The sequence below is a fragment of the Berghia stephanieae genome, chromosome 14, assembly GCF_034508935.2.
Source record: "Berghia stephanieae isolate SIO BIC M18660-M18661 chromosome 14, UCSD_Bste_1.3, whole genome shotgun sequence".
Taxonomy (NCBI): domain Eukaryota; kingdom Metazoa; phylum Mollusca; class Gastropoda; order Nudibranchia; family Aeolidiidae; genus Berghia; species Berghia stephanieae.
In genome coordinates, this window is record NC_088373.1 from 3,378,558 (window position 1) to 3,393,642 (window position 15,085).

At 34.4% G+C, this 15,085-nt stretch overlaps 1 protein-coding gene and 1 long non-coding RNA gene across 5 annotated transcripts in view; both read left to right on the forward strand.

The window, feature by feature from the left end:
• The first annotated feature begins 7,352 nt into the window (after positions 1-7,352).
• On the forward strand, positions 7,353-12,861 carry LOC144959711 (uncharacterized). Of its 4 annotated transcripts, none has more exons than XR_013642664.1 (3): positions 7,353-7,505; positions 11,389-11,600; positions 12,751-12,861. It is a non-coding gene; the product is annotated as an uncharacterized LOC144959711 (long non-coding RNA). The 4 variants fall into 4 exon arrangements; XR_013642667.1 differs by lacking the exon at positions 7,353-7,505 and adding an exon at positions 7,665-7,749; XR_013642666.1 differs by lacking the exon at positions 7,353-7,505 and adding an exon at positions 7,735-7,777.
• Positions 12,862-13,272: 411 nt separating this feature from the next.
• Positions 13,273-15,085, forward strand: part of LOC144959713 (metalloprotease mig-17-like) — an 8,947-nt gene continuing 7,134 nt past the window's right edge. The window contains exons 1-2 of the mRNA XM_078892393.1: positions 13,273-13,389; positions 13,881-14,002. Coding sequence (XP_078748519.1) covers positions 13,370-13,389; positions 13,881-14,002 — 142 coding nt within the window. The 5' untranslated portion in view covers positions 13,273-13,369. The remainder of the gene's footprint in view (positions 13,390-13,880; positions 14,003-15,085) is intronic.

Here is a 15,085-nt window from a genome sequence, read left to right on the forward strand (position 1 = left end):
CAAGTGTATAGTTATGCCACTTTTATGTAACCTATTCATTATTAGTACTCCGAAGGACTGGGTACTACATACACACTCCCAAGTATTTAGGAGTCAAGAGAATAAAAGAGCATTTATATATCGCATTATCCACTAAATGTGCTCAAAGCGCTTTACAAGGGGTCCCTGGTCAACAGCAACATTTAACATGTAGGACGGGACATGACGCCTGTTAGGCGATATTACAATTTTTCGGACAAAGACAACGCTGTTTAACGGCCAGGTACTCATTTTACACCTGAGTACGGTGACAGAATGTGAATAAAGAGACTTTTCCAAGGACTGAACTATGCGCCGAGCGCGAGGCTCGAACCCAGGACCTTCCGATCCGAAAGCGAGTGTCATACTACTAGACCACATAGCGCACCATAATGATATAATATGGTTTGATGTCATGACTTTTCGTCCCCTGTTGCCTTAGAATTTACCATGAAAACACATAATTTAATTATCAGGTGATAAACGTGCCCAATTGGAACTGTTTTTACTTATATAGGAGTATACAAAGTAGTCTATCACTGTTTTAGGCTGACATGGCGGGGGTTTTTTTGAAAAAAAAAATTCCCAAATTTGCGGTTAGTTTTCCTAAAAACCAATAATTAGTTCATGAAAGAGAAAGGTATTTGTTTGTTTTTAAGGGTTTCACGGCACTTGCAACAAATGTTAAGTCACATCAGCGCCAGTAAAAAAGAAGATAATGGGATAGTAAAAAAGAAACTACTTTTGATTAATTATCTTTCACGTTCTACACGAGCTGTCATATTAAAAGGTAAAAAAAATCTTCTTTTTTTTTTTGCCTTTTAAAAAAATTATTATTATCGTGTTTTTGTTTTTTGTTTTTTTGTTTGTTTTTTTTTTTTTCTTTGCAAAATCTCGAAAATTTGGAAGAAATTGGAAAAAAGTGCCATAAAATTGCAGACTTTCGGTCGCATTGCAGATCAGTGATATTTTGCAATTTTTTTGCGGCCGCAAGCGATGCAAGAAACTGCCATGCCAGATAAGGCCAATGGAGACGGAGTTTATCTGGTTTCTGTTGAAATATGCACCAATTTTACTTTCTGATTGTATAATATGCGATTGTGTGTGTGTATTTACAATTTCCATGCATCAATTTTATCTTGTCTTTTGTTGGTATTAATAAGTTGGTCCATTATCTAAATATTTAAAAATTCAAACTTGTTGACAAAAAGCATTTAAAAATCGAGAATCTCATTCATCGTATACGTTCTTCAAGTCACGGAATTCTCTATCAGTTTCAGGTGCGGTTGTGGTCTTGTGGTATGACACTCGCTTTCGGATCAGAAGGTCACGGGTTCGAGCCTCGCTCGGCGCATAGTTTAGTCCTTGGAGAGGTGTAAAATGTGCACCTGGCCGTTAACAGCGTTGTCTCTGTCCGAAAAAAAAAATCGCCTAACAGGCGTCATGTCATGTCTTTTCCTAAATGTTAAATGTTGCTGTTGGCCAGGAATCCCGTCTAAAGCGCTCTGAGTACGTTTATGGATATTGAGCTATATAAGAGCTCATTAAAAAAAAAAAAGAATTTGAAAGCATTTATTGTTTCAGCAATTTTTGTATCAAAAGTCTAGTGCACTCCATATCCTGACAATACGTTGGGTAAATGAGTTATGACTAATATTGATAGAACAGCTGGTGGTAAATATTTTAAAGTAACCACATCTTGCGAATGTAACCGAAAATAATTTTTACAAGTAATTGCTTATAGGGAATGAGATTAGCGGAAGAGTAGCGTCCCTTGATTGGACGTCACCGGCGGAGAAGTTATTTGTAAACAAACCAACTACAAGCCAAGCGCTCCAAATACAAAATTTATTATTCGTATTTCTGTACAAAAATGCATATCATAATCAACGTTATGCATTTTTTTACAGAAATATGAATAATAAAATTTGTATTTGGAGCGCTTGGCTTACAAATAACTTCTCCTCCGGTGACGTCCACGTCCAATCAAGGGACGCTACACTTCCGCTAATCTCATTCCCTATAATCAATACTATGCAGGCCATGGACAATTTTATAGAAGTGTGTAAGATCGCAACTTTTTCTTTTGTACTTAAGTATTGAGATTTTTATTTGTTATTTAATAAATTTATCTTCATATGATAGATATATTTTTAAAACTTGGTAAATATTTAATTAATTGTTCGTTTTCGAACATTTTCCAAAACTATTGATTGTCTTTGAAAAGAGGACAAGAATTACAATTTCCAGTTGGTCTTACCAAAATTGATATAAAGGAAGATGAGCAGATTGGCTTGCTTGGTGACTATTCGTACGGAGTCCCTTTACACCCGGGTGTTGTAAAAATTTTTTTTAAAAATTGAGCTTTATATAGTGCAATATCCACAATGTGCTCAAAGCGCTTTACAAGGGGTCCCTGGTCAACAGCAACATTTAACATGTAGGACAGGACATGACGCCTGTTAGGCGATATTACAATTTTTCGGACAAAGACAACACTGTTAACGGCCAGGTACTCATTTTACACCTGAGTACGGTGAGAGAATGTGAGTAAAGAGCCTTATCCAAGGACTAAACTATGCGCCGAGCGCGAGGCTCGAACCCAGGACCTTCCGATCCGAAAGCGAGTGTCATACCACTAGACCACATAGCCGCACAGTGTAGTGTTATTTGGCGCCATCGTTTAGGGATAATGGAGGATAACAATAACAACGATTAGACTTTCAAAACTACGGGAGCGGTAGTCAGATCCTGAACACAATCAATAAGTCAAACTTTTTTATTTGTGCCTGCTAAGACTAAGAGAGAGAGAGAGAGAGAGAGAGAGAGAGAGAGAGAGAGAGAGAGAGAGAGAGAGAGAGAGAGAGAGAGAGAGAGAGAGAGAGAGAGAGTGAAAGAAAGTCATTTCTTGTCAAATTATTTTAATTTCGTGAATAAAAGCTTTATCAATTCAATCTCATGATTTGTTTTTTCTTGTTTTTTTTCTCCACTTTAACATTGATTTCATCAACTTCAACTGAGGGGCCAATTTCAGACCTAGCATAAGACCACGTTCTATACCTCCCGTTGTAGATGGAGAGGTTCCTACTGTGTCTTATAAAATTCCCATTTGCCTGTTTAACCTTCCTACTTTGTTCCTGTCTTGGTTCTGCAAAGAAATTTCTAGATTTTTTCCCCTTATCCAAGGACTAAACTATGCGCCGAGCGCGAGGCTCGAACCCAGGACCTTCCGATCCGAAAGCGAGTGTCATACCACTAGACCACATAGCCGCACAGTGTAGTGTTATTTGGCGCCATCGTTTAGGGATAATGGAGGATAACAATAACAACGATTAGACTTTCAAAACTACGGGAGCGGTAGTCAGTTCCTGAACACAATCAATAAGTCAAACTTTTTTATTTGTGCCTGCTATGACTAAGAGAGAGAGAGAGAGAGAGAGAGAGAGAGAGAGAGAGAGAGAGAGAGAGGGAGGGAGGGAGAGAGTGAGAGAGTGAAAGAAAGTCATTTATTGTCAAATTATTTTAATTTCGTGAATAAAAGCTTTATCAATTCAATCTCATGATTTGTTTTTTCTTGTTTTTTTCTCCACTTTAACATTGATTTCATCAACTTCAACTGAGGGGCCAATTTCATATCTAGCATAAGATCACGTTCTATACCTCCCGTTGTAGATGGAGAGGTTCCTACTGTGTCTTATAAGATTCCCATTTGCCTGTTTAACCTTCCTACTTTGTTCCTGTCTTGGTTCTGCAAAGAAATTTCTAGATTTTTTCCCCTAGCCCTTTCCTGAGTGGGGTTCCCGAACTCTCATAGTGAGCAGGGAGGTACTTGTTGTGTCTTCTATCCCACTGTATCTCTCTATTATCCTCCTTTTAACTGACCTCCCCCCAGTGACTTCGAAAATACAACAGAGAAGATTGAGACTTGCGGGGCACTGCTGGAGACACAAGGAGGAGATTGCAAGCCACTTGAAAGAACTTGAAGAAACAGAGGCAGGCAGAATAGAACATACATTGACTGTCTTCTAGATGACACAGGAATGGACAACACCCGGGAGCTGCGTACACTTATGGAGGACAGGACAGAATGGCAAATACTTGTGGCTCATGTTGGGCGGCCGAAGTAAGTTAACTGGCGCTGAAATTAAAAAAATTGTAATAGTTTAGAGAGGGCCGTAAAATTGGTGTTTAAAAAAAACGAGATAAAGAAACAAACAAGAAAAATAACCAACAAAAAATGCCCCCAACCAAATGCAACAGAAAAACAAAGGAAAAAAACAACAAAATCGATTTCTCGTAGAATTTTCTGTTCCATTTTACAACCAGTCCCACTTTGTATTATATTTTCTTTGGTGCTTTTAACTTCAAATTTACATCTTTCCCCCTATCATTTTCTTTTTACTGGCGCTGGGAGATGGAAAATTGTCCAAGCGCCGTAAAATCCCCAAAATCAAAACAAAACAAAACCACAACAGACAACAACAGCTTGATAACTAATTTGTTGAATTCTAATTTTTAAAATGTGTGCTGCTCCTTCTCCTTTCTCTTATCGAATCCTCATCTAAAAATATGGAGCCTGTTCTATTGAGCTCATCAAATCGCCGTCCTTATCTAGCATTAGAAAGGTAAATTCCACAAAATGAAACCAGACTCATAAATATATTTCATTTGTGTAATAATTATAAATAATCATAACTGCAGCCGTTTTCTTTTTATACCTAACCGATTTTGATCGTTGATGGCTCAAAAGATTCATCCTAATCCCGGTCAATTCCAACAACACAATGACCGGATGAACCAGATAGAGAAAAGTAGATATCAAGTGAAATTATTAGAAATATGAAAATATCTGCCTTTTGTATTTCAAGAAATTACGTTACGTTAATTCTTGAAAATTAAAATATCAACAACAACAAAAATAATAAAAATTAGCTTTTATATAGCGCAATATCCATTAAATGTGCTCAAAGCGCTTTACAAGGGGACCCTGGCTAACAGCAAAATTTAACATTTAGGACGGGACATGACGCCTGTTAAGCGATGTTACAATTTTATTACGGCCAAGTACTCATTTTACACGTGAGTACGGTGAGAGAATGTGATTAAAGAGTCTTTTCCAAGGACTCAACTATGCGCCGAGCGCGAGGCTCGAACCCAGGACCTTCCGATCCGAAAGCGAGTGTCATACCACTAGACCACATAGCCGCACAGTGTAGTGTTATTTGGCGCCATCGTTTAGGGATAATGAAGGATAACAATAACAATGTTTAGACTTTCAAAACTGCGGGAGCGGTAGTCAGATCCTGAACACAATCAATAAGTCAAACTTTTTTATTTGTGCCTGCTATGACTAAGAGAGAGAGAGAGAGAGAGAGAGAGAGAGAGAGAGAGAGAGAGAGAGAGGGAGGGAGAGGGAGGGAAGGAGAGAGAGAGAGAGTGAAAGAAAGTCATTTCTTGTCAAATTATTTTAATTTCGTGAATAAAAGCTTTATCAATTCAATCTCATGATTTGTTTTTTCTTGTTTTTTTCTCCACTTTAACATTGATTTCATCAACTTCAACTGAGGGGCCAATTTCAGACCTAGCATAAGACCACGTTCTATACCTCCCGTTGTAGATGGAGAGGTTCCTACTGTGTCTTATAAAATTCCCATTTGCCTGTTTAACCTTCCTACTTTGTTCCTGTCTTGGTTCTGCAAAGAAATTTCTAGATTTTTTCCCCTAGCCCTTTCCTGAGTGGGGTTCCCGAACTCTAATGAGCAGGAGGTACTGTTGTGTCTTCTATCCACTGTATCTCCTATTATCCTCCTTTACTGACCTCCCCCAGGACTTCGAAAATACAACGAAATTGAGACTTGCGGCACTGCTGAGACAAGAGAGATTGCAAGCCACTTGAAGAACTTGAAGAAACAAGGCAGCAGAATAGAATACATTGACTGTCTCTAGAGACACAGGAATGACAACACCGGAGCTGACGTACACTTAGAGGACAGGACAGAATGGCAAATACATTGTGGTCCTGTTGGGCGGCCGAGTAAGTTAACTGGCGCTGAAATTAAAAAAATTGTGATATAGTTTAGAGAGGGCCGTAAAATGTGTTTTAAAAAAATGAATAAAGAAACAAACAAGAAAAATAACCAACAAAAAATGCCCCCAACTAAATGCAACAGAAAAACAAAGGAAAAAAACAACAAAATCGATTTCTCGTAGAATTTTCTGTTCCATTTTACAACCAGTCCCACTTTGTCTTATATTTTCTTTGGTGCTTCAAATTTACATCTTTCCCCCTATCATTTTCTTTTTACTGGCGCTGGGAGATGGAAAATTGTCCAAACGCCGTAAATTCCCCAAAAACAAAACAAAACAAAACCACAACAGACAACAACAGCTTGATAACTAATTTGTTGAATTCTAATTTTTAAAATGTTTGCTGCTCCTTCTCCTTTCTCTTATCGAATCCTCATCTAAAAGTATGGAGCCTGTTCTATTGAGCTCAAGTCGCCGTCCTTATCTAGCATTAGAAAGGTAAATTCCACAAAATGAAACCAGAGGCCCATATCAATACAGACTCATAAATATATTTCATTTGTGTAATAATTATAAATAATCATAACTGCAGCCGTTTTCTTTTTATACCTAACCGATTTTGATCGTTGATGGCTCAAAAGATTCGTCCTAATCCCGGTCAATTCCAACAACACAATGACCGGATGAACCAGATAGAGAAAAGTAGATATCAAGTGAAATTATTAGAAATATGAAAATATCTGCCTTTTGTATTTCAAGAAATTACGTTACGTTAATTCTTGAAAATTAAAATATCAACAACAACAAAAATAATAAAAATTAGCTTTTATATAGCGCAATATCCATTAAATGTGCTCAAAGCGCTTTACAAGGGGACCCTGGCTAACAGCAAAATTTAACATTTAGGACGGGACATGACGCCTGTTAAGCGATGTTACAATTTTATTACGGCCAAGTACTCATTTTACACCTGAGTACGGTGAGAGAATGTGATTAAAGAGTCTTTTCCAAGGACTCAACCATGCGCCGAGCGAGGTTCAAACCCAGGACCTTCTAGTTCGACAATGAAATATATTTTCAGCATTTACGTCACCCCGACAAAATACCGTTTTAAAGCGAGAGGCCACATGAGTGCCCTGGAGCCATTGTACCTCGCCTACCGCACCCCTTTTGGCGGAACTTTTATCGGATAGTCTACAACTGTTCATGGATCCCACTACATGGCTTTATCTTGTATTACATGACTGAATGACACGATGGGTATAGTGAATTGAAAGTATGCTGCTATTCGATGGTTTGGGAGCGTACACTGCAATGTGTTTTGAATTTGATTTGATGTGCAAGATAGCACGGGAATGATGAGTCAATTATGCATTGAGCGTAAACGTGTTTCGGACAGGACCCTAATCCTTAACTATACCTCTTTATCTTTTGGAATTTTTAGGAATCCCATAAAATTTGTATGATTTTTATGTCGAATTACCCACATTTTAAGACAGATATCAGATGTGATATGCATATATATATATATATATATATATATATATATATATATATATATATATATATATATATATATATTCATAAAACCCATGAATTAATAGTGCTTAACATATTGATAAAAAGAGCTATACAAAAAATAATTCGCTATCATCAGGAAATGAAAGTGGAATGCTATGGCTTTATTTACCTCCTGTTGACATCGTACGAGTTCGGCTTCGCGGTTGTAATGGTTCATAATTGCTTTAAATGTGTCTGTGTCTGCATGAATATCTAAGTTCGTTTCTTTTGTTTGGTGCTGCCATGTTTGGTTTTGTGGTGTTATAGAATTTGTCTTCCGAGCAGAGATTCCAATCTTTAATGAGGGGAAATGTTGTATGTTCTTTTCTTTGAGGTTCCATATGTGTTCGCTTAGTGTAGTAGAATCTTAACAGAATCACAACTTGGTTTTAGGAAAACAAATGTCATGTGAAACATAACGGATCACATCAATCAATGATCTAGCAGAAAATATAAATTTAAAAATTACAAACTGATGCCATTTTAGACTTCAGTAAAACTTTCGACAGAGTCCATCATCATACATTGACACTGAAATTATGAAAATGTGGAATATGAAACATATCTTCGATATGTAGATGGCATGAATGGTGGGTAATCAGAGTCAGCCCAAGTGATGATTGGTGTTCCTCGGGGCACAGTTCTTGTCCCACTCCTATTCTTAATATACATCAATGATATGGTAGAAACACTTACACCAGGAATCCAACTGAGAGCATTTGAAGATGACAACCTTCTATATCGGATAGTTAGAACTAAATGTGACACATACATTCTTTAAGCCGATCTAGATAACTTACAATGCTGGTAAATATATAATAGCATGGAATTCCATCCTCAGAAGTGCAAGATTCTAAAATTCACAAACAACAGGAAAATCATACATTCAATATACACAACACATAATACTGCATTAGAAGTGAGCAAGGCAAAATATCAAGGAGTAATAATAACTCACAAACTAAATTGGAAAGAGCATTTCACAAACATATGCAAAAATTCAAACTCTACCTTCGGCTTCCTCAGAAATATAAAAACTTAAACAACATCAGGAGGGAAATAAAATTAAAGTGCTACAAAGACTTTGTTAGATCTAGAATATAGGCGCTCTGTCTGGGACCCTTATCACAAATCGGCAATCCAAGAAATCGAACAAATACAAAACAAAGCAATGGCATTATAAATCAAAACGACAAAGATGAAAAAAACATGATACTGATTTGTTAAATCTTGAACGACTACAACAGAGAAGAAAGCGTGACAAAGTAACAATATATTCCAAAGGCCTAAACGACCAAGTTAAATTACCCCTCGGTGATATTGAACAAAATAAGAGGAAGTCATCCGAGTTTATTGTTCCCCACTTAAGAGTGGACGCCCACTTGTACTCGTTCAAACCATCGACATTGAGACAGTGGAATTGTCTCACGTCTCCAATGGAAAAAAATACAGTGTTCTGTGGAATATTCAAAATTTGAAGTTACAGTCTTAAAAGGAAGAAGAAAACGAATAAGAAGAAGAAGAAGACGAAGAATAAGAAGAAGAAGAAGAAGAAGAAGAAGAAGAAGAAGAAGAAGAAGAAGAGCGTTTGTGTATGTTCTTGAAGAAAGATTTGTAAATATAGTATCTGGTTTTGAATGAACATTCTGTGGGGGCGATAAGTTTATTGTTTTAGTGTATTTGAGCGTGTACGTGTAGCTTGAAAAATAACGTTTTGCTTCAGAAAAATTTCCGTTTAGTGGGAATATTGCCTGGGTCCTGCAATTACATATTTTTTGAATTTTTTGTTAGGCTCTTCTGGTTGTGATTGTTTTTAATTGTTGTTGGAGGAAATTATGTTTTGTATGGTTGGCATGCAGGTGTACCTTTTTTGATGTTTTTTTTATTCATGGTGGGGTGTATGATGTGATCTTGTGGGAAGCATATCTGTAGTAGATTGAAGAATTTATTACGAATAGAAGTTGTCACGTTCTTGCTGTATTGTTGGATTAAACCTGCTATATCTCGTTTTCTTTAGCGCATTTTAGTTGGCGTGGTTATGCTCCCTTTGTTTGTATTTATGGTCAATAGCCACTTTTTGTAATTCGTATTTAAAACAATTTTTTCGGGTGCCAAATATGGAAAATAGTGAATTACAAAGAGTGTCTCTCTTATATGTCTCTGTTTTAACACAAAATATGCATGTTCTTTGAATCAGTTTAAAATCTTAGTTGATAGGGAATTAAAGTCTCTGAGATTTAAGTATGACTAATATGTTTTATTCTATTTTTATAATAATAATAATAATAATAATAATAATAATAATAATAATAATAATAATAATAATAATAATAATAATAATAATATAATAATAATAATAATAATAATAATAATAATAATAATAATAATAATAATAATAATAATAATAATAATAATAATAATAATAATAATAATAATAATAATAATAATAAAAAAAATAATAATAATAATAATAATAATAATAATAATAATAATAATAATAATAATAATAATAATAATAGTAATAGATAAATTAATTAATTGATTAATTTCTGATTTAAGTATGACTAATATGTTTTATTCTATTTTTATAATAATAATAATCATAATAATAATAATAATAATAATAATAATAATAATAATAATAATAATAATAATAATATTAATAATAATAATAATAATATTAATAATAATAATAATAATAATAATAATAATAATAATAATAATAATAATAATAATAATAATAATAATAATAATAATAATAATAATAATAATAATAATAATAATAGTAATAAATAAATTAATTAATTGATTAATTTCTGAATTCAAATTGATCTTGTTGATTTTTATTTATTTATTTATTTATATATCTATACATTTATTTGTATGTTTTTTTATTTAGTTATTTATCCATTTATTTTTTTATCTTTTAAACTTTAAATTGTCATGTGGATATAATTGTTTCCATTAATTTCATAATTTTGTAGACTGTTTTGTAAATGCTGACAAGTAAAATGCATGACGTCTGAAACAATGTAAAATCATAATTTATCAGAGACATATATATGATTATTATAGTTGTTGCTTTCATTATTATTTTAGTCATTAATATTTCATTGTACTATGAACTTCGTACCTTTATGATTCATTCGATCATGACAAAATTTCAATTACTAGTATTCTATGATAGTATTTTTCGATTTTATATTGCCGTATCGATACATTTTTCCTGACATTCAAAGTTGTGTAAAACTGTCTGGGAATTATATAATGCAAGCTATATGAGATGCTGTAATTATAAACTATTGTAAAAGTATAATTTCTGTTAAGCGTTTAGTAAGATAAGATAAGATTAGATATAACGAGGCGGTTGTTGGCGTACCAGCCACATCCAAAGTTCGATTCTTGCGAAAGTTTTCTCCTGAAATATCAATACTCTTTTTCCGTGTAGTGATCTCGTTAACTGCCGTACTCTGTAAATGGTGTATTTAAAAAAAATTGGCTAAAACCTGGTCCTTCAAATTTCGATCGCGAAGTCCCAGGTTTGGAAAATTTTGCCTAGATAAGAGTCATTTAAATCTTTCGATAATTTGAAGGACTAGTTATCTGGCCAAATTTCTAAATACGTGTTTTTTTTTTCCAGAGTACACCTGTCAGCTGGTTAACATTTAATATTCATATAAAGATCTGCCTAACATTGAGCTTTATATAGAGCAATATCCACTAAATTATGTGCTCAAACTCAAAGAGCTTTAGGCCTACTTTTCTAATCTGCTTTTCCCCCAGTGAAATATGTTGAATGTTTACAACTCGGTGCTCCTGGTCATCTCATTTATCTCACTGACGTCATTGGCAAACCAGACCGTGGCCCGTGTGAGAATTTACGTGGACCATGCAGGTATCCAGAATTGGTTCTTTATCACTGGGAAGACACAAAATGTGGAATTCGTGCAGGGATTGGAGAACGTGTTCAATGAAGCTAATAAAATATTCCAAACGTAAGTTCACTTGTTTGTTTCTTCGTTTGTTTGTTTGTATGTTTATATATATATATATATATATATATATATATATATATATATATATATATATATATATATATATATATATATATATATATATATATATATATTACTGTGAATGACATAATTAGTTGGATGGTGAAAAGGTTTGAACTGAAATGTTGACAAGTTTAGTTAGAAGGTAAATTTTTATCCAAAATGAGTTCTTGCCATAAATGATTAAATCAACCCTTTTTGTAAATCTTCGGGAAATATCAAAGGTTAATTTCACTTCAAAATATGTTATACAGCTGGTCAAGTTGAAAAAGTATGAAATTTGAGAAATGTTGCTGGATAGCTTTCCCATACATCTGACCAAAACTTCATGAAAAATCACCCGATTTACTTCAAATAAAGATAATAACGCTCTGTGGAGCATATTATTTCAGTAAATACAAAAAATACAAATCCAAAATTTTCACCTTCCGTGGAGTGGACGGAAAGAAAATGGTGAGCTCCTGAAACAATTTGGGTGTTTAAGTCATAAGAAGTATCCGATTGACACTATGTTTTTTCTTCTTCTTGTGATAAAAACGTGAAGTCATTTGTGGGTTGGCCGAAACTGAAAGGACGATAGTGATGACAACTTGCCCCGTATTTTGTACTTGAACATTACAGTTGACAAAGATCAGCACAAAGAGATTTTTAGTCAAGTCAAATCAATGTTTTAAAAAAACGTAAACACGAAATTTCTCGGACATATTCACAGAAAAAACGGAATTGAAAAGATTGTACTTAAGGGTAAAGTTGCTGGGAAGAAAAGAAGAGGGAGACAGAGGATAGATTACATTGACAATATGAACGGATGGATTGGTGGAGGAGGAACAGGAATCGAGCTATTGAGAAGATCTAAGGACAGGATATCGTTGGAGGGACATGATCGCCGATGTATGCAACAGGCCTAGCACTTGATGAATGATGATGAAACACGAATTCATTTGAAGAAAAACGAAAGTTTTATAATAGAGGTAACAGATAAGTGTTGCCAATTTATTTCTAGCCAAATTCAGATGTTGTTTAGACTCATATTCATATTTTTACTCTCCACTCTCTTCCACACAACGACCCTATCCTATTCCTGCCATAGCTTAGAGACACACGGAGTCCATGTACGCATAAGGATTGCTGAAGTCATTATAATGAATGGAAACATCTTTTAAAGACAGGTAAATGTTGCTCTGCTCCAAAGTTTAGTTACATATTTATACCTCTTCCTTCTCTCTCTCTCACTCCCTCTCTCTCTCTCTCTCTCTCTCTCTCTCTCTCTCTCTCTCTCTCTCTCTCTCACTCTCTCTCATTATCTCTCTCGCTCTCTCTCATCCTCTCTCTCTCTCACTCTCTCTCTCTCTATCTCTCTCTCTCTCTCTCTCTCTCTCTCTATATATATATATATATATATATATATATATATATATATATATATGTATATACATATATAGATATATATATGCATATATATATATATATATATATATATATATATATATAATAAAAACAAAAACCATGAAATAATAGTGCTCAACTTTTTTTTATAAAAGGAGCTATTTATCAATAAATTAATATGCACACAGAATCACACATGCACAAAATATAAACCTGTTGTTTGATCGTGATAATCATCATCTTTTGATCAGGTACCTAGCGTTAACAGTCTAGAGGGTTTTGAGAGCTGGCTATCTCCAACGTATTACAGTAACAAGTACGATATGGCTATTTTATTTACAGGGTAAGTACCGTATGCCATTCAAATTGCCAGGCTAGCTCTTCTTCTTCTTCTTCTTCTTCTTCTTCTTCTTCTTCTTCTTCTTCTTCTTCTTCTTCTTCTTCTTCTTCTTCTTCTTCTTCTTCTTCTTCAACAACAACAACAACTACTACTACTACTACTACTACTACTACTACTACTACTACTACTACTACTACTACTACTACTACTACTACTACTACTACTACTACTACTACTACTACTACTACTACTACTACTACTACTACAACTATTACTAATTCTACTACTACTATTACTACTTTTTCTTCATCAACTTTTTTCCCTTCTTATTAGAAATCAATATTAGCATCTAAGCCACCTCAATAAAAAAAACCGCTGTAAGGGTTTAAGGTCACATTTTCGATTAAAATTTTGAGTTTCGTCCCAACGTAATGCTCTTTGGAGAGAGTATGTTTCATATTCCAAGTTTTTTACTTGCTTCTATTTTTTTATAGTGCCGACATGGGAAATGCACAAGGTATAGCAAACGTTGGTTACGTGTGTACTCAAGGGGCTGTTGGCGTTGTGAAACTAATAGGGGCTTACTTTGATGTGCTCGTTTTAACTCACGAAATAGGTAATGTTATAAATGGAGATAAGAATTGATAATTTATAACGACATCTATTTTCTCCGTATTTATTAGAATACATGCAAGATTTCTTAAAATAGTATTATATGACTTGCTATGTAACGCCGATGCTAACAATTTCACTGTATTATGCCTTTTAGATATTTCAGCTGCTTTTGACACCATTGACCATGTCATTTTGTTAAGAAGACTATAACATACGTTCGGCGTAAAAACAATTGCCCTTAAATAGTTTACATCAAATTTATTGGATCGGAGGCAGACTGCCGTGGTAAATGGTGTTCAGCCAGAGCAAGTTTTACTAAACGTTGGAGTGCCACAAGGCTCTGTACTTTGCCCTGTCCTTTTTTACTGTATATATGCATCCCCTTTCTAGTGATATCCAGATTCAATCTATCAATTTTTTATACTGATGATACGCAAATTTATGATTCAGTACCCCTTAGTAATTCACAATTCTTAATACAACGAATTTTGAGCTGGTTTAATGAGATTAAATCTTGGATGTACCAGAGCAAGTTGAAATTAAATGGTAGTAAGAGTGAAATCTTATTGTGCGGAAGGCCGAGTGTCCTTATGCAGGCATATAAATCACCTATCACTATCTGAAACAGTGCAATAGAATTGTGACCTTTCGCCTCAAAACGGTATTAAGTCGTGATGGTTAAGCTGTTGAAAATTGAATTTATAGCCAGAAATATCAGACTTGTGTTGAGTTTGAATATTTTATTGAGGAGAATGGATACCATATTTTAGGGTGCTAATGCCAGCAAATTTTATTTTTGACCAGTTTAAAACTTAATTCGGCTTTGAAGCATTTGGTTCGCTACGACATAATACCGTTTCGAGACGATGGGTCACAATTTTCAAGTAAAGCAAAAAACGTTGCGTCATCAATGATAAAGATCTTTCCATGACAAGCAACGCGAATAACACTATAAAATCTATGTACATAGAAATGAAAATATAAGGAAAAGTTGTCTTTTGATACCAAAGCAGGTAGCAGAACTTTTAATTAATTCCCTTGTTTTATCTGAATTGTACTATTGTAACTCCCTCTGGGCGAATTT